The sequence below is a fragment of the Hylobates moloch genome, unplaced genomic scaffold, assembly GCF_009828535.3.
Source record: "Hylobates moloch isolate HMO894 unplaced genomic scaffold, HMol_V3 SCAFFOLD_5, whole genome shotgun sequence".
In the NCBI taxonomy this organism is placed as follows: Eukaryota; Metazoa; Chordata; class Mammalia; order Primates; family Hylobatidae; genus Hylobates; species Hylobates moloch.
Genome location: NW_026652280.1, coordinates 71147511 through 71173927, shown reverse-complemented (window position 1 = coordinate 71173927; position 26417 = coordinate 71147511). Strand labels below are relative to the sequence as shown.

Genomic DNA, 26417 nt, shown 5'->3' with positions numbered 1-26417 from the left:
CGGCCTCCCAAAGTGCTGGGATTACAGGCATGAGCCACCGCACCCAGCCAAGTTTTTTTCTCTGAGTTTTTTACTCTAAAGATGAAGCCCAGCTGTAAATTTTATTCTTTTTGTTTTTGAGACAGAGTCTCACTGTGTCTCCCAGGCCAGAGTGGTCATGGTAGGATGGTAGGTCATGGTAGAATAGAAGGAGCATGGACCATGTGAACCTGGACTTGAACACTGGCTCCACAATTTAGCAGCCACATATCTCTGAGACAGCTAATCAGCCTCCCAGAGCCTTTATTTCCTCAATTATAAAATGAAGATAATAACAATCTTAAGAAGGTTATGGGGGGTTACTAAAAAATGTTAGTTTTAAAAACAGTAGAGCAGGGTGTTCACAGCACTTTGGGAGGTGGCTCACACCTGTAATCCCCGCACTTTGGAAGGCCAGGATGGGAAGATTGCTTGGGCCCAGGAATTCAAAACCAGCCTGGGCAACATAGAGAGACCCTGTCTCTACAAAGAAATTAAAGAAAAAAAAATTAGCCATGTGCAGTGGCATATACTTGTTGTCCCAGCTACTCAGGAGGCTGAGGTAGAAGGATCACTTCAGCATAGGAGGTCAAGACCACAGTGAGCCATGATCATGCCACTGCACTCCAGCCTGGGTGACAGACCTGTCTCAAAAAGACCCTGTCTCAAAAACAAAAAACAAAACAAAACAAAAACACAGAAAAAACAGCAGTAGTAATAGCCTACATTGCAACTGATTACCTATCGTGCTAGCATATAGGGAACATAATTATAACTGCTTAAAATTAGTTGAGCAAGCCAGGCTCAGTGGCATGCACCTGGAATCCCAACCACTTGGGAGGCTCAGGCAGAGGGACCCCTTGAGCTTAGACATTCAGAGGTGTAGCCAGGTGCAGTGACTCATGCCTGTAATCCCAGCACTTCGGGAGACTGAGGAGGGTAGATCACTTGAGATCAGGAGATCGAGACCAGCCTGACCAACTTGGTGAAACCCCATCTCTACTAAAAATACAAAAATTAGCCAGGCATGTTGGCACACGCCTGTAATCCCAGCTACTCGGGAGGCTGAGGCATGAGAATCGCTTGAACCCGGGAGGCAGAGGTTGCAGCGAGCTGAGATTGCACCACTGCACTCCAGCCTGGGCAACAGAGCGAGACCCCTTCTGTAAGCAATAAAATACAATTTGAGAATGTATAACCAAATCACTCTGATATCCAGTAATCTCCCTGTTGCTTTAGGAACCTTAATATTTAATGACTTGAAAGTAGTCTTTTATCAAGCAGTGTTTCAATCAATGAAATGTAATTTATAATACTGTACTGTATGACTAGACTTCAGTAAAAATTACTTAATTACTCAAGTCTTTAGCCATTTTCCTTACTTTCAAGGTCTCAGCCAGAAAACTGAAACCAACTCCACCACGGCCACGGAGCCTCCATGAAAGAATATTAGAAGAAATTAAAGCAGAAAGAAAGCTTCGGCCTGTCTCACCAGAGGAGATTAGACGTAGCAGATTAGGTGAGTCCACTGCTTCCTATACTCAGTCTAGAGTCATCCCCTGGGAAAAGGATCTTTATACACCCAGCCCCATGAAAGTAAAGAGTTCTCATTCCGTGTTCATTTCTCTGTATCTCACGTACTTGTTCTGCCTCTCACTCTCTCATATACATACCCCCTCACACTTACTTGAAATTTATAGGGTGGGAAATCCTTCTGCCTATCTAATATTGAACTATATGAGAACATCGTGCCATAATTGAAAGAGCTCTGCCAGTCTCTAGGCTGAGGTTTTAGGAAAGTCTCTTTACCTTTCTGAGCATCATTTTCTTCATTGGCAGAAGGGGGATAAAAATTCCTCTTAACCTACATTATGAGTTTTATGTAAGAATTAAATAGGATTATGGTAAAAATACTTTATAAATTGTATTGCATATATAAAGATAAGGTATTATATTTTAGAAATACAGATGATAGATATATAGTTTTACCTTATGTTTCTTTATTATGGGTTTAAACATAACGGTATTATGTCATGAAAGCATGTTATTACCTGATATCACTTAACTTATTTCTAAACTTCCTTTATAGTTATTATTTTTTATTTTTTAGTGTATACTATAAGCACATATTGATTTTGATTTATAGAAAGGCCATATTATAAGATGTCTGTAAACATTTTTGTTTATACGACTGTCTTTTAGTTTGTAAGACTAAAAATGCCCAAAGAATCCAGAGAAACTGCCTTTAGGAAAACAGTCTATAGTGGTACCTTAACAGGAAAGGATCTAGTTCTGTGACCCTCACTCTGCTAGTTTTCTCCTCTGATCTCTTCTTCTGCCTTTTTCAGACTCTTGGACTTAATAAAGTTTCTATCCTGGGTTCTGTTCTCCCTAAGCAACCATACCCTCTTCCATGGTTTTTGTTTCTGACTACCTTCCAGCTCACAGTCTACATTGTAGATCTCTAAAAATGCAGACTCATACGTCCAGCTGTCTTCTCATATCCTACAAGCAAGACAAACCCAACATGTCCACAAGTGAACTCATCCTGTCTCTCCCCAAACCATCGCATTTTGTTTTCCCAGTGTAGAAACCTTAACATAATCTTTGACTCTTACCCGATGGCCAACCCCTGTTGATTTTACTTCCTCTGGATCTTTTTAATCTTCTACTCTTCTCAGCCCAGCAGCCACTATCCCAGCCGAAGCTGTCATCTGTCGCAGCAGCACTGACTGTCCTCCTGCTTCCAGTCTTGAACTCTTCCACCATTCCATATTGATTTTCCTTGTTTAATCCTGACCCTTCTGTTGGGTGACCTTTGTGATGACAGGGCCCATGTCTGTCTTGTTCGTTGTTGTGTCCCTAGTACAGCACTGGGCTGTACAGAGTACTCTCATGGGTTGAAATAATTAAATGTACTTTCTGGTGACAAAGCTTCAGAGTGGATCCCTTGAGCCCAGGAGATCAAGGCTGTAGTGAGCTGTGATTGCACCACTCCACTCTAGCCTGGGTAGCACCAAGATTCCATGGAAAGAAAGAAAGAAAGAAAAAGATCAGTTGACTGTATATGTGTGGGTTCATTTCTGGACTCTTTGTTCTGTTCCACTGTTGTTTGCCAGTACCATGCTGTTTTTGTTGTTGTAACTTTATAATATATTGTAAGATCAGAAGGTGTGATGTCTCCGGCTTTGTTATTCTTTCTCAAGATTGATTGGCTATTCATTGTCTTTTGTGGTTCCCTAGGAATTTTAGGATTATCTTCTATTTCTGTAAAAAATACCATTAGGATTTTCGTGGGGATTCTGTTGGATCTGTATATAGCTTTGGGTAGTATTCACATGTTAACAGTCAATTCATGAACATTATTCTTCCATTTGTTTCTGTCTTACAGTTTTTGTATATAAATCTTTTACCTCCTTAATTAAATTTACTCCTAGATATTTTATTCTTTTTGGTGCTGTTGTCAATGGGATTGTCTTTTTGTTGTTAGTGTATTGAAAAAATTTTTATGGAGTTTTCTATCTATAAGATCATGTCATCTGCAAACAGGGACACTTTTATTACTTTCTTTCCAATTGGATGCCTTTTATTTCTTTTTTTGCCTAACTGCTCTGGCTAGAACTACCAGTACTGTGTTGAATATAGAAGTGGTCATCCTTGCCTTGTTCCTGATTTTGGAGGAAAAGCTTTCAGTTTTCCCCTATTGAGTATGATGTTAGCTGTCAGCTTTCCATATGTGGCCTTATTATGTTGAGGTAATTTCCTTCTATTCCTAATTTGTTGAGTGTTTTTATTACGAAAAGGTGTTGAATTTTGTCACATGCTTTCTCTGCATTTGAAATGATCATGTGATTTTTATTCTTTATTCTGTTACGGTGGTGTATCATGTTAATTGATTTTCATGTGTTAAGCTGTCCTTGTATCCCAGGGATAAATCCCACTTGGTCATGATGTATGATCCTTTTATTGTGCTGATGGATTCAGTTTGCTAGTATTTTGTTCAGAATTTTGGATCTATATTCATTAAGGATTTTAGCCTGTAATTTTGGGGTTTTTGGCCTCGTAAAACAAAATTGGAAGTGTTCTCTCATCTTCAGTGTTTTGAAAGAGCTTGAGAGGGCTTGGCATTAATTCTTCTTTCAATATTTGGTAGAATTCACCAGTGAATCCACCTGGTCCTGAGCCTTTCTTTGTTGGGGAGCTTTTTGATGAGTGATTCAGTCTCTCATAGAAAGCCTTTGTCACATACATAGTCTTCAGTTTCACTTTTTAAAATTATATTTAGTTGCTAATGGGAACCCTATTTTAGAATAATTAAATATCATTTTTATGTTAAGTATGTCTTTATTTTAACCTTGACAGTTGGTATTTCACAACCACCAGAATTGAGCTGTTACAGAAAGATATTGTTCTGTGAGAGTGTTACTTCTAGAATTCCGAGTTCAAATTGATATTAAACCCTAATTGTAAAGTAAGGGATTTTGGTCATTTTTTCTACAGAACTACATTGGTTCTTACTATACAGTTTTGCTTTGGGGAGTTCAGTTCTGATAATATTGGCAGAATTAACTTGAAGAAAAGTTTCCCTAAATATTTGTATCACTTTTCCCCTACATGTAATTGCAAGTAGGAGCTCACTGCAGCAATGGCAAAAATGTCTGAATGTTTAAAGATGACAATGTTACCCATAATTACAACAGCCAGAGGCATCCACTGTGAATTTACTTGTGCATTACAAAGTGAGGATGAAAACTGTGTATATACAGTACTCTGTTCTCTGCATCTAATGTTTTATTTGGCATGACCATCTTCCTATGTCATTAAATATGACTCCAAATACGATTTATAAGGATGTAATCTCCTAACAGATGGCTAAATTGGGTTTTATTTACCTATTTTCCTGATTCACAAGCTTTTTCCATTTTTTCCTAGTAAGTCTGAAATTACTATTTTTGTACATCAGTCTTTGTTCATGTCTCTGATTATTTATTTTCTTCTAAACATCTTAATTGACATGATCCTCAATTTTTGTCCTCTTTTTGGTATAGAGATTGGAAAATATATAAATGTCATCTCCCAAGAAATAATTGCATCCCCTTCTTAACACAGTAGTCAGCCTTATTTCAAAAGATATATTCATGTGCTAGAGAAAAAAAGAGCAGAACAAGAAGATATTAGAGAAGATGGAAGAGTGCTTTGATAATATGTAATACTTTATTTGCTATACATAATTAGGAAAATCTAGAGTAGATAATATAGGAGTTTAGAAGTACAGTTTTTTGAATGGTGAGTGGAAGATTTTTTTTTTTCTAGAAAACTTCTCCAAGATAAGTTCAAGGAAGATTATTCTTTTTTTTTTTTTTTTTTTTTTTTGAGACAGAGTCTCGCTCTGTCTCCCAGGCTGGAGTGCAGTGGCGCGATCTTGGCTCACTGCAAGCTCCACCTCCTGGGTTGACACCATTCTCCTGCCTCAGCCTCCCGAGTAGCTGGGACTACAGGCGCCTGCCACCACACCCGGCTAATTTTTTGTATTTTTTTTAGTAGAGACGGGGTTTCACCTTGTTAGCCAGGATGGTCTCGATCTCCTGACCTCATAATCCACCCGTCTCGGCCTCCCAAAGTGCTGGGATTACAGGCGTGAGCCACCGCACCTGACCCAAGGAAGATTATTCTTATCAACACAAAATCCCTAACCAATTTCCTACAACTAAAACACAGTAAAATGCCTGTTTAAAACATACATCCTAACTTCTATATTAGGATGAAAATACTTAAAATATTATTTCCCAGTCCTCAAACAGTATGATTGTTAAATAATAGTTGATTTGCCACATCTAACATGCATATCCCCTTTATTGACGTGTGTATATCTAAAAACATCTACATATGATTCTGACATCTAGCTAATGTGTGTTTGGGATGTAAATCAGTACTTTTCCTTCATGTCATCTTTTTTTTAATATTGAGCTTTTGGGTTGTAAATAAAAATTGTTCCTTTAAAACCAGCTGCTAAAATACACACTGAGACATATTTACATTCCATTAAATTGGGGTATTAGAAGTCTAGAGTCTGTCTCCCTGGAAAACAGCAACTAGAGAGACATTGTGCCTGATATGCCTGTACTTCCAAAGCTACTGCTGCTCTGCAGTGTGTCCGTCTCCAGCCACAAAGGCCCTCCCCACTAGGCATAATCCCCACCAGGACCTCAGGCTTCCAGAAATCAAAAGTCAGGAAGGCAAGGTTATCTTTGATGACAACAAAGTTTCACCAAGGGGCCAACTTTGTGAAATGGGGTGACAAAAAAATTACAAGGAAAAATAATTAACATCTCAAATTATTCTACCCTCTTTATATGAAGAGGATTTAAAAGAATGGAAAAAAGGATATGACAAACGATATTCAGTGAGGCATTGCTTTGGCTTCAGCAGTTTTGGAGAATATGGGAAGTCCTGGTAGATGTAGTTTTTGGAATGGAAAACGAAGACTATGCTTTGTTGGAGAGGAAGGGAAGACTGGCCAATGGATATCTGAAGTCCTGTGCTTCAGTGCCTGATGTGCTGGTTTCTGAACAATCCTAGGAAGGCTGAGCCTGTGTCACAGGAAAGATGTTTTCTCTTTGATGCAAAGGTACTAGTATGAGCTTTGGACTGCAGTGAAAATAGATAATCCTCGCTGTCATGAATACCTAAAATCATCACATCTCTGCAATAACCTTTTTAACAGCTTTATTGAGCTTTATGGCATTTATATGCCATAAAATTCACTCATTTAAAGTATACAATTTAGTGGTTATTACATGCATAAATTTTAAAAGCAGAGTGCTTCAACAGGAAATAATAATTTCATTTTTAAGAAATGATAGGCCGGGCACAGTGGCTCATGCCTGTAATCCCAGCACTTTGGGAGGCCGAGGCGGGCGGGTCACAAGGTCAGGAGTTCAAGACCATCCTGGCCAACCTGGTGAAACCCCGTCTCTACTAAAAATACAAAAATTAGCTGGGCCTGGTGGCAGGCACCTGTAATCCCAGCTACTCAGGAGACTGAAGCAGGAGAATTGCTTGAACCTGGGAAGCAGAGGTTGCAGTGAGCCGAGATTGCACCACTGCAGCCACTGCACCCCAGCCTGGCAATAGGGTAAGACTCCGTCTCAAAAAAAAAAAAAAAGAAAATAAATGATAATTATGGTAGTCTTCTTTTATCTGAGGGGGAGATATATTCCAAGACCCCGAGTGGATGCTTGAAACGATGGATAGTACCAAACTTTATATGTACCATGCTTTTTCCTTTACATGCATACCTATGAAAAAGTTTATTTTATAAAATAGGCTCAGTAAGAGATTCACAACAATTACTAATAATAAAATAGAAAAAGTAATATTCAGGAAACATGCAATTTAAAACTTATGAATTGGCCGGGCATGGTGGCTTATGCCTGTAATCCCAACATTTTGGGAGGCCGAGGCATGTAGATCACCTGAGATCAGGAGTTCGAGACCAGCCTGGCCAATATGGCAAAACCCTGTCTCTACTAAAAATACAAAAGTTAGTCGGGCATGGTGGTGGGCGCCTGTAATCCCAGCTACTCAGGAGGCTGAGGCACAAGAATTGCTTGAACCCGGGAGGCAGAGATTGTGGTGAGCTGAGATCACACCACTGCCCTCCAGCCTTGGCAACAGAGCGAGACTCCATTTCAAAATAAATAAATCTTATGAATTGTTTATTGCTGGGATTTTTCATTTGATATTTTTGGATCATGAGTAACTGAAACCATAGAAAGTGAAACTATGATAAGGAAGGACTACCATATTCAGTTTTTACTGTGTGTCAAGCACTATTCTAAGCACCTTTTTTACATGAAGTTATTTAATCTTTGTAACAATTCCATAAGATAGGATTATTCTCATTTTACAGATGAAGTAACTAAAGCACAGAGAGGTTAAGTAACTTGCCTGGGGTCACACTCCCAGTTAGTGGCAGAGCTGAGGTTCAAACTCAGGCAGTCTGGACTGTCCTTCAACTACTATGTTATATGGCCTACAATAGATAGTTTATTGACACATAGTGGTGATGCTGCTAAACTAGCTGAACTGAGAATTTTTTATGAACTGTTTCACCTTTATTCTGAGAGCCAAATTTTCATCCTGACATAAATTATTGAAGGATAAATTTACTCTGAAATTTTAAAGAGTTGTATGTTCCCTAAAATCATGTTTTAAAACATGGCTTTTTAAAAAAATCTATATTTAAGTCAAACATCCTATTCTGTGATTCTTTAAAATGTTTGTATTTTTATCATGCTTTCATTTTTAACTTTTTAAAAAGTTACTTTTTCCTTTTATTGTTACTCCATTTGAAGTCTTAGTGATATAATTGAAACTAAGACTCTTGCATGGTTTTAATGTATTTCAGATTTTCATTCACTAGCTTCTGCCTTAGAGTCTGACATGTAGCCACTAAGGGTCTTCATTAATCCATTCCCTTTTTTGTCCTCCCTGTATATTCCTAACAGCTGAATTATTTTCTTTTTATTGTTTGTTTTCTTTTTTTCAGCAATACGGCCACTTAGCATGTCTTACAGTTTTGACTTGTCAGGTAAAAAAAACAAAAACACTTTTACCCTGACGTGGGTTTTGTGGTTTCTGTGAAATACATTTCATTCGTCTGCTTGTTCAAACATGTTAAAAAAGAAAATTGAAAGGCTTCTTCTAAGCCGTGGTCAGTAAAATAAAACATTCTGCTTGTTTGAAAACAATATATGTAAAAAAGATACAAGACTACAGTAAATCTGTTTTCTCCTAAGCAATTTTGGAGGAACCATCACACCATACTCATGGTTTTAGAAGATGGTGCCCATCTTAATGGCGGCTGTGACTGCCCAGGCTCTTGTAGAGCAATGAGGTTAAAGCCTACAGCAGACCTTTGCCCTAAGAGAATAGAAAAAAACTTCGTAGAAACAAAATTCTGACACATCTACTTCCTGTTCTCTAAAGTATTCAGTTATTTAAGTAACAACTTAAAATGGTTATCTACTTCAGATGACAGCACCTCAGTTGATGGGCAAGAACTGTCTTTTGTATCTTTGTGCTCAGTGGATAGAGCCTAGTCATGAATGACTTTGAATGCTGATTAAGAGTATAAAAATACAGGCCGGGCACAGTGGCTCACGCCTGTAATCCCAGCACTTTGGGAGGCCAAGGCGGGCGGATCACGAGGTCAGGAGATCGAGACCATCCTGGCTAACACGGTGAAACCCCGTCTCTACTAAAAATACAAAAAAATTAGCCAGGCGTGGTGGCACACGCCTGTAGTCCCAGCTACTTGGGAGGCTGAGGCAGGAGAATTGCTTGAAGCCGGGAGGCAGAGGTTGCAGTGAGCCGAGATCGTGCCACTGAACTCCAGCCTGGACAACAGAGCAAGACTCAGTCTCAAAAAAAAAAAAAAAAAAGAGTATAAAAATACAAGAGCATTGTAATGGCTTTGGTTGTAATATATATGTGCCTCAGATTTGTAGTACAAGTTTAGACCCTTCTGTTAAACAGAGATTAATAGTGAAATGACTAAATTTGATCTATAAAATCAACCCTTTTTAAATTAAAACTTTAAATATATATGAGTGAATTTTCTTTTACTTATTTATTTATTTTAGAAAATAGAGACAGGGTTTCACCATGTTGGCCAGGCTGCTCTCGAACTCCTGGGCCCAAGCAATTCACCAACCTTGGCCTCCCAAAGTGCTAGGAATACAGGCATAAGCCACCTCACTCAGCCAGGTGAATTTTCAAAACCAACTTAATCCCAATAAAATATTTTGCAAGTTAGAGTTTTTAATTTTGGAAGCTACTGTTTTAAATATAAAATGAGATGAGATGTTGGCACAAATATCTTCTCTTGGAATTTTCTTTTAAATGCCATAGAATGCCTCTTAAGATACAAAGAATTGTTGGCATACCTGAGATACAAATTCATATTTAAAGAGTTCTAGTATATTCTGTATATGAATATTTATTGAGTATCTTCCAGCTACAAAGCTAGTTTCCAACTGTTTTTAAATCTTCTGCTTATTTGTGTAGGTCTCAGGAATGACTGTAATATTTTACAATCACTCACTTACTATTTTTGACTGACCACTGAAGAGCTTTTTCTATTTTCTTTATTCTTTTGGAATTTTTATTTTTTCAGCCATTTGCAGAGTGACCTTGCAAAAAATTTGGTCTGGAAAATAAATGCAGAAACATAGTAATATATATGTCACTACTAATCCCCAAAAGTTGGCAATATACATTACAGATACTCTACCTTTTTTTTAGTATCTACAAGAGATGCTTCCATTAGTTGGACCGTAATAAGAAAGTGAGTGGTTGGCTGCCTAAACTCATTGACCATTGGCTAATCTAAATTAGGCACACATTGCTGATCTTGACAGTATGCATGCTCACACACCTCATCTATAGGTATGTTGTGTGTTCTGTGTTCTTGCAGCCTACACGATGGGTTCTGTTTGGAAAGAAAACTCTTGGTACTTAAATTTCTTAGTGTAAAAGGGTAGCAGAGAATTTTTATTTGGTTTCACTGCTTATCATTTGCTATAATTTATTTCATGTCTTCGTGTACTTTGTGATTGTCTAATGCTTCATTCTTGATTTCTTGTGCTGCTTTTATGTTTTTCATTGTTGCATTTTAACTATTAATTAAAATTTCCCAAATTATAAATAGAAAAGATCGATTCATTCTTCTAACTTAAATGCAAAGATTGGAGTGCATTTTCTGAGTTAGAAAATGAACAAACTAGTGAGAAACATTGTAAACATATAGTGTAGATGATAACTCTGAACTTAAGTACAAGATAATGAAGTATATTCTGCTGCTTAAGTATATCTTAGAAATATTAACTCTTAGTGAAAATCTTAATCTATTCAACATCACTTATGGTAAGTATAACTTATTTTTCCTATACAGATATTAAATATATAATTGATATGCCAGTCACATTTCCTCACACTAAATAAGGCAGCAGACACATGTATTTAATATCATGGGTATGCATTTTAGGTTCTAAACCTAAGGTATGTTATTTCTAAAGCCATATCTAAATATTTCACCTCTTAAATATTTTGCTTACATATAAATATCACCAGTTTTTTTTAAGAAATGCCATGTTAGGTACAAGAAATACAAAGCCTATCCAAGGGTTTTGCTTTTCTCATTTGATACTTTAAAGGAAAAATGATAATTTATTCATTTAAACAGAAAACTATAAGTAATCAAACTTCTTAAAAATATGTTTTCTGGGCACAGTGGCTCACGCCTATAATCTCAGCACTTTGGGAGACTAAGGTGGGCGGTTTGCTTAAGCCCAGGAGTTTAAAATAAGACCAGCCTGGGCAACATGGCAAAACCCTGTCTCTACACGCACACACAAAAAAAAATACAAAAAAATTAGCTAGGCATGGTGGTGCACACCTGTAGTCCCACCTACTTGGGAGGCTGAGGTGGGAGGATTGCCTGAGCCAGAGAGGTCAAGGCTGCAGTGAGCCATAATTGTGCCACTGCACTCCAACCTGGGCAACAGAATGAGACCCTGTCTCAAAAAAAAAAAAAAAAAAAAAAAAATTCAATTAAGTCTTTTGCCAGTCTGTGGTGTGAGATAAAATCACTCGAGTATTTAGATCATCTTGAAACCTGGCTGTTATGTAACCCGTTTTTTATTAATTCAGTTTTTCTCAAAGCTTTGAATTTAGTACAGATGTCTTCTTTCAGTAGTCTCAGTCAATTAGCTAAAATAATAATTATCAATCTCATAGCACAGGGTTCAGGCAATTAGAGAGCTATTGGACAATTTCTCAAATCCCCTGCATTGAGAATGAACTGAACTCAAGGCAGCCACGGTCATTTGACAGTGTTCCCTAAAATTCAGTTCATATGCCATCTTTATGATTTTCTGCCAGCCTTAAGTGCCCTGGTACTATTAAAAATTTTTAATCTGCCATAAACAACTTTAAACATTTCTTAAGCAATAAAATCATGGGTCTTAGAATACAGTATTTTTTTTCTGCAGCAAAAAAATAGAGTATTTATTTATTTATTTATTTTATTTTGCAGCACATTAAAAAAATATGGGCCTGGTGCGGTGTCTCATGCCTGTAATCCCAGCACTTTGGGAGGCTGAGGCAGGCGGATCACAAGGTCAGGAGATCAAGACCATCCTGGCCAACATGGTGAAACCCCGACTCTACCAAAAATACAAAAAAATTAGCTGGGCATGGTGGCACGTGCCTGTAGTCCCGGCTACTCAGGAGGCTAAGGCAGGAGAATCGCTTGAACCCAGGAGGCAGAGGTTACAGTGAGCTGAGATCGTGCCACTGCACCCCAGCCTAGTGACAAAGCGAGACTGTCTCAAATAATAAATAACCTCCAAAACTATTTGAGTGTTCCTCTGTACAGTGGTATGCATACAGTGCTATTCTTAGGGAAACTCTGGCTTCGTCGATTGGAAATGTGGGGCCAGCATGAGAAGCTGGTTGTGTTTCTCTTATTATGATAACTCCAATTATAGTAATTAGAAAGTGACCTGCTGCCAGGTCAATGGTGGGAGCCTCTGTGAGAACGTGGCTAGGAAAGGTGGAAGGTGTGTGCGTTTGAAATACTTGTGCTTTCTCCTAGAAAATTCCCACAAAATGTCAACAATTCTATTTCTCATTATATCTCCTTTTAGAAGATTCCTACAAAATATCAACAATTCTATTTCTCTTATCTCGTTATTGAAAGATTTATTTTAAGATTTTTACCTTTATAATTTGTATAAAAACTTGCTGCTTTTTTCCTTTTGTCCCTTTCAGCACTCCCCACCACCATCACCAATTATTTATTTGTTCTAGCTATTTAATGCCTGGGAAGGTAACAATAAAAGAAATGCATGTGTTGTCAAGTTCTCAATTAAAAATTTTATGTAAAAAGATAATGGACAGCTGTTCTTCCTTCTTTCCTTTCCTCCTCCCTTCTCTTTCCCTTTTTTCTTTTTCTTTTCCTTCCATTATTTCTAGCTTGTTCAGACCCTTCAAAAATGAGCAGAAATTATAAACATTAAATAGGATATATATCATTTGTAATAAGAAATAATTTACATGGTTTTTATAAATAATGTCAGGGAAAGCTGCACTAGAACACACTTATATACCGAATGTTTCCTGGAGCTCTACCTCTCATACTTAAGGTGTGTAAATATTACTTGCTGGGGGGGAAACATCCTACTATAAACAGCACATTCTTGGGTGGGGGGGTGGTTGTTCTTTTTTTTGAGACACAGTCTCGCTTTGATTCTCCTGCCTCAGCCTCTCAAGTAGCTGGGATTACAGGCGTCCACCACCACGCCTGGCTAATTTTTGTATTTTTAGTGGAGACAGGGTCTCACCATGTTGGTCAGGCTGGTCTCAAACTCCTGACCTCAATTGATCCTCCTGGCTCAGCCTCCCAAAGTGCTGGGATTACAGGCATGAGCCACCATGCCAGGCCACATTCTTGGGTTTTATAGTAACCTCAGTTACAGTGCTTTCCCCTCTAAAAGAGCATCAGTCAGTCTTTTTCACTTTAGTACTTAGCATGCCCTTTCCCCCATGTACGGCAGCCTCACAGACTGTCCACATGCAAAGAGCAGTCGAGTGTGCTGGTCTATAAATTACATCATGCGGTAACTGCTCTTTTTCACTTCTAAATACACCAATTTTATAGTTACTAAATTTAGCCCATTTTTAACTCTTCATTTGAAATACTGAAGAAAAGTAGTTCCATTTGCCTTGGAGGATTCCAGGCTATGGTACCAAAAAGCAGGCCATCAGAGTCAGTACTGACAAAGACTCATGGATCAGCTGTGGCATGACACCATGGTGCCACTGTGGCCGAATCCATCTGAGCCTTAGTTTATTTATTCACCAATAGAGATCAAAATCAGTATGAATAATTGCTAACATTTATTGTTCACTGCCTGTACTAGGCACAGAATTTTATATGCAATTATTAACCTGTTTAATGCTCACAACAAGCCCACGTCTGTTAGTATCCTCATTTTACAGACGAAAGGAGATGAGATAGCAGTAGAGACCCAAACCATCCCCATCACACCACACTATGGACTGCTTCATTGTCTGTCATTTGTTGTATTGACATCTCATCCAAATTTGAGCTCTTAATAATATAAATCAGACTCATCAGAGGAAATGTATCCCAGACTTTTTGTGTTCACATTAAATATGTTTATATGAATATAGATTATTAGCCATTTTTATTTTTAAACCAAAACTTTTTCAGATCTTACAGCCATGTGTCTGGTAAGGCTTTGTGTGTGTCCTCTCTTCATCCATACATCACTGGATCCTTAGAGGCTGTGAAGTAAACTAGCTTCTCTCAGCCCCAGTTTCTTCATCTGGAAAATAAACAAGTTGGAGTCAGTTATCTGTAGGATTCTTTTTAAGTCTAAATTCTAATCTACAAGTATGAATATGTAATTATTCATTTTAAAGTTTCCTTTAATTGAATTTGACAGTTAATATCCAACCAGAAAAAGTTTTCTATACATAGGCAAGGTGTTACTGAATCAAGCCTCTGTATTTTTGTATGAAATGCTCTGTTACCTGATATGCTTCCAACACAGATAACCTTTCTTGGCTCAAGAAAAGGTAAGCTTTTGCTTTTTTACCAGATGTGACTACCCCTGAATCTACAAAGAATCTTGTGGAGTCATCTATGGTGAACGGAGGTTTGACATCACAAACAAAAGAAAATGGGTTAAGTACTGCACAGCAGGTGCCTGCACAGCGGAAAAAGCTCCTCAAAGCCCCAACTCTGGCCGAACTGGACAGCTCTGAGTCTGAGGTGAGGCCCCAGTTCACCCAGCTTGACTCCAAGATGAGGGTGCTTAATGCTCTCTGACCCAGTTTACTGATTATCTTGCTTCAGTTGATGCTTAATCTCTTCCCGTTTTTCAACCAATAAGGCTAGGATTAAAATTAATTTGGTTTGCAGGAAATTAAATAGTAGATTACTTTCTATTAGTAAAGACCAATATAGTGGCTGTAATTTATAGAACACTAAAATTTTTGTCGGGCATGTTAGCTCACGTCTATAATCCCAGCACTTTGGTAGGCCAAGGCAGGAGTATCTCTGAGCCCAGGAGTTTGAGACCAGCCTGGGCAACATAGCAAGACCCTGTCTCTACAAAAAATTTAAAAATTAGCCACATGCAGTAGCGCATACCTCTGGTCCCAGCTAGTTGGAAGGCTAAGGCAGGAGGATTCCTTGAGCCCAGGAGTTCGAGTCTGCAGTGAGCTGTGATTGCGCCACTGCATTCCAGCCTGGGCAACAGAGTGAGACTCTGTCTCAAAAAAAAAAAAAAGAAAAGAAAAAGAACAAAAATACATATACACACACACACACACACACACACACACACGTAGTCTTAAATTATAAGTAGGGTTAAAACAAGTCAACAGTTTTCCAACTTATATTACCTTAATATCTTCCCGTTTGTTTGGGGGACAAAAAAACAAAGTTAAGGAAAACATTTTGCATAGATTCTTCTCCTTCTAAAATCCACACACACATATACACACACTCATACTTAGGATTGTTCTTTTTGTAATAGTAATACCAACAGACAAAACTCCAAAAAAGAAAATTCTAATAGTATTCTCCAGATTTCATCATCCACCTACTGCTCTTTGTGGAGGGGGAAAGATCTCATATCCTTCCTGATGTCAACATCCACCTATATGCTAATGCTTCCCACATCCATCTCAAGCCCCCATCTGCGATGTCAGTATTGTATATGTCATTGCCTGCTGGGTCTCCACTGCCCTTCCTCAAAATCAGCTTAGGTAAAATGAAATTCTCTTCTTCCCTCCCTTCTCCCTCACCCACTTGCCAAATCAAACACACATACCTACCCTAGCTACATACGCATGCACACACACACACACACACTCTAGCTACACACACACATACACACCCTAGCTTCACACACACACCCTAGCTACACGCACACATGCGCACACACACATTCTAGCTTCATACACACCTCCCCTAGCTACACATGCGTGCGTGCACACACCCTAGCTACACACACACATACACACCCCAGCTTCACACCCTAGCTACACACGTGCACATACACACTCCTGCGTGCATGCACACATACCCCCTAGCTTCTCATCTTCTGCTTGCTATCCTAGTTGCTGGCTCCATCCAAGGTAGAATCTGAGGAATTATTCTTTAATTCTCCTCTCATCGGTCTCCACCCCATTCCAAGCAATACCAATAATAATTTTGCTACTAAAGGTTTTTCAAACACTAATAACAATCAGAAATATTCGTATTAACTAACGTCAGTTGGTCTCTTTCTCACTGTCTCTTCAGTCTATCTGACTTTTCTTCTTGGCTCCCCAAATTCCATCTTGCACTCACCGCTCTTTGTAACTCCTGCTTAAAACCTTCGGAAGGCTCCCTGGCACTTACAGAATAAAATTTGCATCCCCTGCTCACATGCCTGCAGACACTTCTGGTCTAATGTCACACCTTCCCTGTCTCTGGTTTATGCCTCAGCCACGCACAGCTGTTCACTCTTCCTGCACAGCCCATCGGTGCTCAGCTTGGTGCTTAGCTGTGTCTGCGGTCTGCCCCTCACATCCTTGTCAGAGTCAGCATTGCCTCGCTTTGTCTTAGGAAGTCTCCCGGATACCATTAGCCTGCCAGGACCCCTTCTCTGTGATTCTGTCATAACCCACTCATCCCTCTGTTTCACTGGAACACTTTAACACCCTGTCACGTAATTATTCACTTATTTCTCTGTCCCACCGGAGTACATGTTCCCTGAGAGGAGGAACCATGCTGAATTTACTTTATATCACCAGTTTCTAACACTCAGTAGACACTCAAATATTTAGATAAATTCATACTAACCTATAAGAACAGTGATTTACATTTTAAAAGCATCTAGCTCAGATATCTAGATAGAGCTCCAATTCGGTAGCCACTCCCACATGTGGCTATTTAAATTTAAGTTATATTAAAATCAAATAAATGAAGAACTCAGTTTCTCAGTCATGACACTCAAGGGCCCAGGAACCTCTGTGACCATGGCTACACAGATCATAGTCCCTTCACAGAGAGTTTGGTTGGGTGGCACCAATCTGCAGCTGCCAGGAACTACCTTCCTGCACCCCCACAGGCCTACTTTTAACTCCTTTTCTAGTCCTCTTTCATTACCTCATGAGGTAAGACTACACCACAAGGCATGATCAGATAAATTTGCAGCCTCTATAACCTTCTTTGTGGTCCTCTTTTTGAAGATAAAGTGGTAATGCCCCAAATCCACATCTTGAGATGATTTGCTAGGCACGCTCTTCTTAATCAAAGACAGGCCATTTTCATCAGTTAGAACAGGAAGCAAGCAATAAATTGCCAGAAAGAGAAATGTGAGATCTGGATTCCAGCTACCTCTGACTTTTGTCACTAGCCTACTGGTTTAAATCTGGATGAGTCATAGTTCTTAAGTCAGTGGTGGTAGAAATCTCAAAGATTTATGGAACAGAGTGAATGATCTTAGACAAGGGTATGGAAATAAGCATATTCCTCTCTTCCTCTTCAATCTAAAATTGATGTTTTTAAGTATAAGGGAAGAGCAAAGGTATTAAATGTGGGAATGCCTTGTGTTCCTTTTTAAATATATATATAATTCCTTTTTAATATATATATATTTAGAAGTTTTGAAATCTTTTATATAGATATATAGATATAGATATAGATATATATTTTTATTTTTTTTTTGAGACAGAGTCTTGCTCTGCCACCCAGGCTGTAGTACAATGGCCCAATCTCTGCTCACTGCAAACTCGACCTCCCAGGTTCAAGCAGTTCTCCTGTCTCAGCCTCCCGAGTAACTGGGATTACAGGTGCCTGCCACCATGCCCAGCTAATTTTTTTATATTTTTATTAGAGATGGGGTTTCACCACGTTGGCTAGGCTGGTCTCAAACTCCTGACCTCAAGTGATCCACCTGCCTCAGCCTCCCAAAGAGCTGAGATTACAGGCGTGACCACCACGCCCAGCCGAAAACTTCTAAATGTATTCATATGTTAACATTTAGAAAACACATGGCCGGGCGCAGTGGCTCACGCTTGTAATCCCAGCACTTTGGGAGGCCGAGGCGGGCGGATCACGAGGTCAGGAGATCGAGACCACGGTGAAACCCTGTCTCTACTAAAAATACAAAAAAATTAGCCGGGCGTGGCGGCGGGCACCTGTAGTCCCAGCTACTCGGAGAGGCTGAGGCAGGAGAATGGCGTGAACCCGGGAGGCAGAGCTTGCAGTGAGCCGAGATTGCGCCACTGCACTCCAGCCTGGGCGACAGAGCGAGACTCCGTCTCAAAAAAAAAAAAAAACATTTAGAAAACACAGATAAACCAAAGTCTTTATTGTTAATCAACTGTTTCAAGTTTTAGGTTTATATTAATCAAAGTTTTAATAAACTTTCTATTGATGAGACAGTAGTTCTCTTTAACCGTGGTAGACGAATTGTGTTTATTCTAAAACACTCTATTAACATTAGATAATTTCAGATCATCAACTGGTTAAAGCCAGCTCAGAAGAAGCTCTGTGCTAAAGCCATTTAATGAACTGACATTTATATAGGCGTGAATGAACACCTGGAAACTCCAACTGTGTTTCCTTACAGTGTGAATTAGTAAAGACAGTTCTCCATGTGGCACCTGCCCTAGGCCCGCTCAGGGTATATGGACTGGGTGCTGGAATGGACACTTGATCTTGCCAGCCATCAGCATATTCTCCTGTTGATGAGAGGAGCTGATTCTGTGATCTCTAGGTCTCTTCCAGTTCCAGAACATGGTAGTTTTGCTCCAGAAGCATGAAACTGGAAAAGATGTTGAGGAATTCTGTCTATTCCTAAACCAAGATTGACTTACCTCTGGTCATATTTGCTGTCTTACAGATGGCCACAAATACGGAGACTGTTAAATACACCCCATATCACATTACAGGGTTTTTTTTTTCGTTCACATTTTATAGTAATTTTTTGTTCCTTACTTTTTAGTGCATTTTTAAACTCTTCTATTCTTTTCACCAACTTCTTTTTTTTTTCCAGTACCCCTCCATTTTTTCCAGTCAAATATTTATTGAATACCTTCAGTAAGTAGTAAAGGTGGAGAGAGAAATACGATGGTCTCTGCCCTCCTCTTGTTTATAATTTAAATATAATATAAAAAACATACCTAAGAATCATTCCAAGTGCTTAGTGAGCACAGTGTCTTCCAGACACTGTCTTAGGGTATGTAGAATGTGACTGGACACTACAGAAGTCCAGAGATGGCAGAGGTCAGTTCAGTGAGTGAGTAAACACCACAGGGACTGAAAAGGCTGGAGAAGCCACATGGAAGAGTAGTAGGACTTAGGTTTTAGAATGAGTATAAAAGATGGCAGAGGGCTTTCCATTTTGTTGTGGGATGTGAGCCAGGCTGTGCCACAGCATGTTGATGTATTTCTCCCGTGCCTTCCCAAGAGCAGAAATGCAGTCTTACTCAAACCTCTGCTCCTTACTGCATGTCTGGCATCTAGTGACTCTGCTGACTTGTCTAGTGAATTCCTGGCTGACGTTGCACCATGAGCAAAGACCAAGTGAAGACTCAGGGCTGTAGACAGTAGAGAACAAATAAAGGGCAGTCTCAAAAAGGTTGACTTTATTCTTTTTCTTCCTGCCTCTCAGTTGTATAACCTACTTCCCCATTTTCCCTCTCTTCCTCAAATTTAATGGCTGGCTTCCAAACATGTTTTTTGGGGGGTCTTTTTGAGATGGAGCCTCACTCCATCGCCAAGGCTGGAACACAGCGGAGCAACCTCGGCTCACTGCATCCTCCGCCTCCCGGGTTCAAGCAATTCTGCTTCAGCCTCCCGAGTAGCTGGGATTACAGGTGCCCACCACCACACTCGGCTAATTTTTGTATTATTAGTAGAGACAGGTTTTCACCATGTTGGCCAGACTGGTCTCGAACTTCTGACCTCAGGTAAACTGCCCACCTCGGCCTCCCAAAGTGCTGGGATTACAAGCATGAGCCACTGTACCTGGGCCCAAACATGTTTTTAAGTGCCAAAACTTTTTCTTCATACCAGACTTACACAGAAGTACAGTGTCAATCAGCTAGAAATGGAGATGGGGACTAGACCTTCCCCACCCACCACCCCCCACCCTTCCCATCCTTCAGGGCCTCCTGAAGGCTTCATAGAGCAATGTGAAATTTCTTTTCCATTCCAAGAGGGAGTGGCCCACTGCTGAGTCAGTACCCAGCTGGCACTGAACTCAGTAGTGGAGTCCACTTGCCTCTGCTGCCCCTTGCATGAGCCTCTTTGCCCACCCTCTGTAATGAAGCCCACAAAACAATTGAAGGAGACACCAGAATTTCCCCTTGAAGAGAAGCAGTGACACTTCCAACTGTAAACTGAACACTTTATTCACTCTTGATATAGGAAATGCTGTCACGTGTATGTAAATTTCACCTGTTAACTTATCAGGACTCATTCTAGCAATGTTTTTGGTTTTTGTGGGGTTTTTTTGGTTTGTTTTACATTTTAATAAATGCTTTCTAGCCACCATAATACCTACTATATGGTAAACTGTATATATACGTGATCTTATTTAATCTCCTTTTCCATAGAAGCTCCATATTCTTTTAAGAGATACCTTCTACCATTCCACGATATCACCTGTGCTCCCCTGCAGAGTTTTCATTTGATGACATTATCCACCAGAAATTTCTTACCACCCATTGCTGTCTTTGGGGGTTAACTTAAATGGGGGTCCAAATTATCACACAGAACAGTTTACTGCTTAAATAACCCTTATTTAGTTCTGAATTTCTTTGTAATCAGTTAATATATAATTGTAGATCAAATACTCATGAAATTAGAATGATGTTAATTATTTACATTATCTATTACAAACTCAACTGTTCTATATAAAAAGAAAAAACTCCTTAATTCTTTTAAGAACAAAGACACTGACTTGCTTTTTAATTAACAAAATATGAGCAATTTCCATTTGATTAAATGTCCTTTTCCAACATGATGCCTGATAGCTGTGTGGTGTTCCACAGTAATAACCTACTGTATTTTATTTACTCAGTCCTCTATTTTTTAACATTTAGGCTGTTTCCAGTTTTCTGCCATTATAAAGAGCAACACTATTGTGAACATTATGTTTTTGCTTTCATTTTCCAGTTTTCTACCATTATAAAGAGCAACACTATGTGAACATTGTTATATTTTTGCTTTTGTTTCTTTCTCAATTTTTTTTTTTGCCAGAACTGAATTTTCTGGGTGAAAGAATGCACATTTGTGTAGCTTTTGATACATATTGCTAAGTGCCTTAAAGAAAGCTATAATGAGCCAGGTGGTTGGCTCACAGCTATAATCCCAGCACTCTGGGAGGCCAAGCCAGTCAGATAGCTCGAGATCAGGAGTTTGAGGCCAGCCTGAGCAACATAGCAAGACCCCCATCTCTACAAAAAAATTTGGCTGGGCATGGTGGCTCACGCCTGTAATCCCAGTACTTTGGGAGGCCAAGGTGAGTGGATCACTTGAGTTCAGGAGTTCAAGACCAGCCTGGCCAACATGGCAAAACCCCATCTCTACTAAAAATACAAAAAATAGCCAGGCTTTGTGGTGCATGCCTGTAATCCCAGCTACTTGGGAGACTGAGGCAGGAGAATTGCTTGAACCCGGGAGGTGGAGGTTGCAGTGAGCCAAGGTCACGCCACTGCACTGCAGCCTGGGCGACAGAGTGAGACTTCATTTGGTGCCCACCTGTAGTCCTAGCTACTGGAAGGCTGAGACAGGAGGATCACTTGAGCCCAGGAGTTCAAGGCTGGTGAGCTATAATCATTGCCACTGCACTCCAGCCTGGGTGACAGAGCAAGTCCCCCCCCAAAAAAAGACCAACCACAGTGACTCACACCTGTAATCCCAGCACTTTGAGAGGCTGAGGCAGGTGGATCACTTGAGCCCAGGAGTTCAAGACCAGCCTGGGCAACATGGCAAAACCCCACTTTTACTAAAAATACAAGAACTTAGTCTGGCATGGTGGCACATCCCTGTAATCGCAGCTACTTGGGAAGCTGAGGTGGGAGGATCACCTAAGCCCAGGAGGTCAAGGCTGCAGTGAGCTGTGATTGTACCACTACACTCCAGCCTGGGTGGTGGAGTAAGACCCTGTCTCAAAAACAAAACAAAACAAAAAAAAAAACACTGGGCATGGTGTCACTATAATGGTTATTTTGTATTGAGCTAACCCTGTGTTAGACTTTCATTGTTGCTGGGGTTTTTAGTTGTTTGTTTTTATTTTTTTATAAAGACAGGGGTCTTGAACTCCCAGTCTCAAGCATTCCTCTTGCCTCAGCCTCCTAAAGTGCTAGGATTACAGGCATGAGCCACCATGCCCAGCCTCTGTTAGACTTTAGATATACATCAGTTTGTCTTCACAAAGACCATAGATAGCAGCTATGATCCTTGTATAAAATATAAGAAAACTGGCCATGCATGATGGCTCCCACCTATAATCCCAGCACTTCGGGAGGCCAAGGCGGGCAGATCACTTGAGGTCAGGCGTTCAAGACCAGCCTGGCCAACATGGCAAAACCCCATCTCTACTAAAAAGAAAAAAATTAGCCCGGTGTGGTGGTGCACACCTGTAATCCCAGCTACTCGGGAGGCTGAGGCATGGGAATCACTTGAACTCCAGAGGTGGAGGTTGCAGTGAGCCGAGATTGTGTCATTGCACTCCAACAGGGGTGACAGAGCAAGACTCTCTCCAAAAAAAGAAGAAGATAAGAGAACAGGCACATGAAATTGTTGCCTAAGTTCAAAGAGTTAGTAAATGATAAAGTTAGATTTGAAACCCAAGTCTGTCTAACTCTGAAGTCCATGTATCTCATGAACTTGCTAGTATTCTCACGGTACATGAGAATGCCTGAATTAAAAAAAAGAACAAAGGCTGGGCTTGGTGGCTCACACCTGTAATCCCAGCACTGAGAGGCCGAGGCGGGTGGATCACTTAAGGCCAGAAGTTCAAGACCAGCCTGGCCAACATAGTGAAACCCCATCTCTACTAAAAATACAAAAATTAGCTAGGCGTGGTGGTGCATGGTTGTAATCCCAGCTCTTTGGGAGGCTGAGACATGAGAATCTCTTGAAGAGCAAGACTCTAGTGTCCAAAAAAAAAAAAGAAACCAGTGTTTTTTTAACTGGAAGGGGCCTTAGAAATTTTGTCCAGCATCATTACTTTTCATTGAGAAAACTGAGCCCCTAGCCAGGTAGAAACTGAGTTAGAAAAGCCATACAGTGTTTTAGTCACAGATCCCCTATAAAATTAGACCCCCCACACCCAGACCTTCTTTCCATCACTCTTTTTTTCAGTTCCTGGAAACCTAACTTCAGTGTCTCTTGTTATCTTTAATAACCTTTGCAAGCCTATCTTGGTAACTTTTTTTTTTTTTTTTTTTTTACTGAAAGATGAGTTTTGATTGTAGCCATATCAAAGCTTCCAGTAGGAAAGCTAAGCAAAGGAGCTGTGTCTGAGCCGTCCTTGAACGTCTTTTCAGGAGGAGGAAGATTTCCATTCCTGTTAAGTGAGTTACGTGCCCAGACTGGCCCCTGAAACTATACTCTGGCAGTATTTGGCACCAGTGGGCCCTGGAGCAAAGCAGCAGTGCGGGAGGCTTTCCTGCAGCCATGGTTCTGAGTTAGAGAAGCCCTAACTCAGTGAGGATCAGCCAGCCTCTGAGATCAGACAAAAAACACAAGCAGATTTCGGGAAGCAGGCCAGGCAGTAGAAGAGACTGATGTTCTAGAAATGTCAGAGACCCATCAGAATTCCCCAGATAAGCAAAAAGTGATTAGGCAGTTGGAATAGACACGAGAGGATACGCAGCAAACAGGAGTCTGTACACACACATGCATGTACCCACACATACGCGCACACGTGTGTACTCACACACCCTTCTCTCAGGAGATCTGACTGTTAAAAGTTCCCTGGCTCTCCTTCTGAGTGTCTAAGTTACCCAAGATAGGCTAGCAGAGGTTAGTGTGATTCCTCTGGGGCAAGAACTAATCCTGGAGGAGATTCGTTTTAAGCAATCAGAAAATTGTGTGCAGCTGCCTGTTGTGGGTATTCAGGGACAGTGGGCCATTAACACTTCTGGGGCAGCAAAGTAAAATTTAAAACAATTCTTTATATCTGTAACATTTCAGTATATTGTATGTGCATTGGTACATGTAATCAAGGTACATCAGATTCTAATGTCAAACCTTAGTTATTTCCTTTTTGCAAAAGCATTTTTAAAAAATTAATATACTGGCCACACATGGTGGCCAGTATAGGATTATGTCTGGAATCCTAGTACTTTTGGAGGCCAAGGCAGGAGGATCACTTGAGGCTAAGGAGTTCGAGACCAGCCTGGGCAACATAGCAAGACCCTGTCTCTACAACAAATGTTTTTTAAAAGTTAGCTGGGCATGGTGGTACATGTCTGTAGTCCCAGCTACTTGGAAGGTGGAGATGGGAAGATCACTTGAGCCCTGGAGGTCAAGGCTGCAGTGAGCCATGATTGCACAACTGCACTCCAGCCTGGGCAACAGAGTGAGAACCTGTCTCTAATTAACTAGTTAATTAATGAACATAAAAACTGAATATATTATGTGGTTTTCTTGTGTTATTTTTAAATCTTGAGTATATGCTTTTTAAATAGAGAATGCACCCTGTGAGTGCCAAAATCTAGTACTCCAAATGTGCTTACTTTTGCCTCAGTTGCATCTATAAGAGTCTCATGAGATCTCGTAAAGTGTGTATGTGTGTATATATAATATATATTATATTATATTATATATAAATAATATATACTATATAATGTATATTATATATACTATATATAAATATATACTATATACAAATATATACTATAGAATATATATTATATATACTATAGTATATATAATTTATATATATAAAGAGTAAGCATGAAATAAAAGTATTCAGCATTATTAGGATTTTAAAAAATAAGAATGTGGCTGGGCATAGTGACTCACATCTGTAATCCCAGCACTTTGGGAGTGCAAGGCAGGAGGATCACTTGAGGTCAGGAGTTTGAGAACAGGCTGGCCAACATGGCAAAACCCCATCTTTACTAAAAATATATATATAAATTAGCCAGGCACGGTGACGCTTGCCAATAATCCCAGCTACTCGGGAGGCTGAGGCAGGAGAATCGCTTGAACCCAAGAGGCGGAAATTGCAGTGATCTGACATCACACCACTGCACTCCAGCCTGGGTGAATGAGCAAGACTTGGTCTCAAAATAATAATAATAAATAAAAAGATTTTAAAAATCAAAATGTTACCTTTAAATTCACCTAAACTGAAATGTTAATTTCCCTAGAACCATATCTGCAAATTTTTAGTGTTACTTTAAAAGGGAGATTCAGGAAAGACTTTCTTAGACTTTTATTTTCGAGACAGGGTCTCGCTCTGTCACTCAGGCCACAGTGCAGTGGTGCAAACACAGCTTATTGCAGCCTCGACCTCTTGGTCTCAGGGGATCTCCTGTCTCAGCCTCCCAAGTAGCTAGGACCATAGGTGTGCACCACCACACCTGGCTATTTTTTTATTATTATTTTTTTTGTAGAGATGAACTCTCACCTTGTTGCTTAGGCTAGTCTCAAACTCCTGGGCTTAAGCGATCCTCTGGCCTCAGCCTCCCAAAGTGCTGGGAATGTAGGGGCGAACTGCTGTGCCTGGCAGGAAAGACACTTAGTTTTGATTTACATTTTTGACCTGGAGAGGACTATAAAGAATATTTCACCCAACCACATTTTCTAGATAAAAAAGATTCTGAGAAATGCTGAGTTATGTACCCAGGTTCTTCTGACTGATTAGAGTGGAACTGGCTCATTTGGGCATAGTGAAGCCTCTTGATTAAGTTGCTTTGTTTCTTCAAAGGATTTTCAGGACCATCAAACATTGAGTAGTCATTTTAAAGATCAGATGCAGTGGTGGAAAAATCCAACTTTGAGATTTCATAGGACTTCACTGAGAATAAAGTCTGAATGAGAGAAAAGAGCCCCTTCCAGCCAAGCTTCCCTCCACTGCTCTCCATGTTTTGGAGCTCAATATGTACGTAAAAAGGACATGAAATATAAAGGAAACATGAGAGGACCACATCGCATGTATGGTTAGATGTTGCCATTCTTTGAGCTGAGTGGAAGTGTGGCCAGTGCTGGACTGCAGTAGTGTGCTCCGGCTCCACCTCTTCAGATACAGATTATTATGCTTTCTCATGTTTTCAGTTTTCTT

At 39.9% G+C, this 26417-nt stretch overlaps 1 protein-coding gene across 8 annotated transcripts in view; it reads left to right on the top strand.

Moving 5' to 3' along the window:
- The window catches only part of SPIRE1 (spire type actin nucleation factor 1), a 280087-nt gene that overhangs the window by 231476 nt on the left and 22194 nt on the right, over positions 1–26417 (top strand). For 5 of the 8 annotated variants that reach the window (XM_058438666.1, XM_058438664.1, XM_058438668.1 and 2 more), the window contains 3 exons: positions 1408–1537; positions 8570–8611; positions 14712–14884. In XM_058438666.1, coding sequence (XP_058294649.1) covers positions 1408–1537; positions 8570–8611; positions 14712–14884 — 345 coding nt within the window. The remainder of the gene's footprint in view (positions 1–1407; positions 1538–8569; positions 8612–14711; positions 14885–26417) is intronic. The other 3 variants (XM_058438667.1, XM_058438665.1, XM_032152849.2) reach the window with 1 other exon arrangement.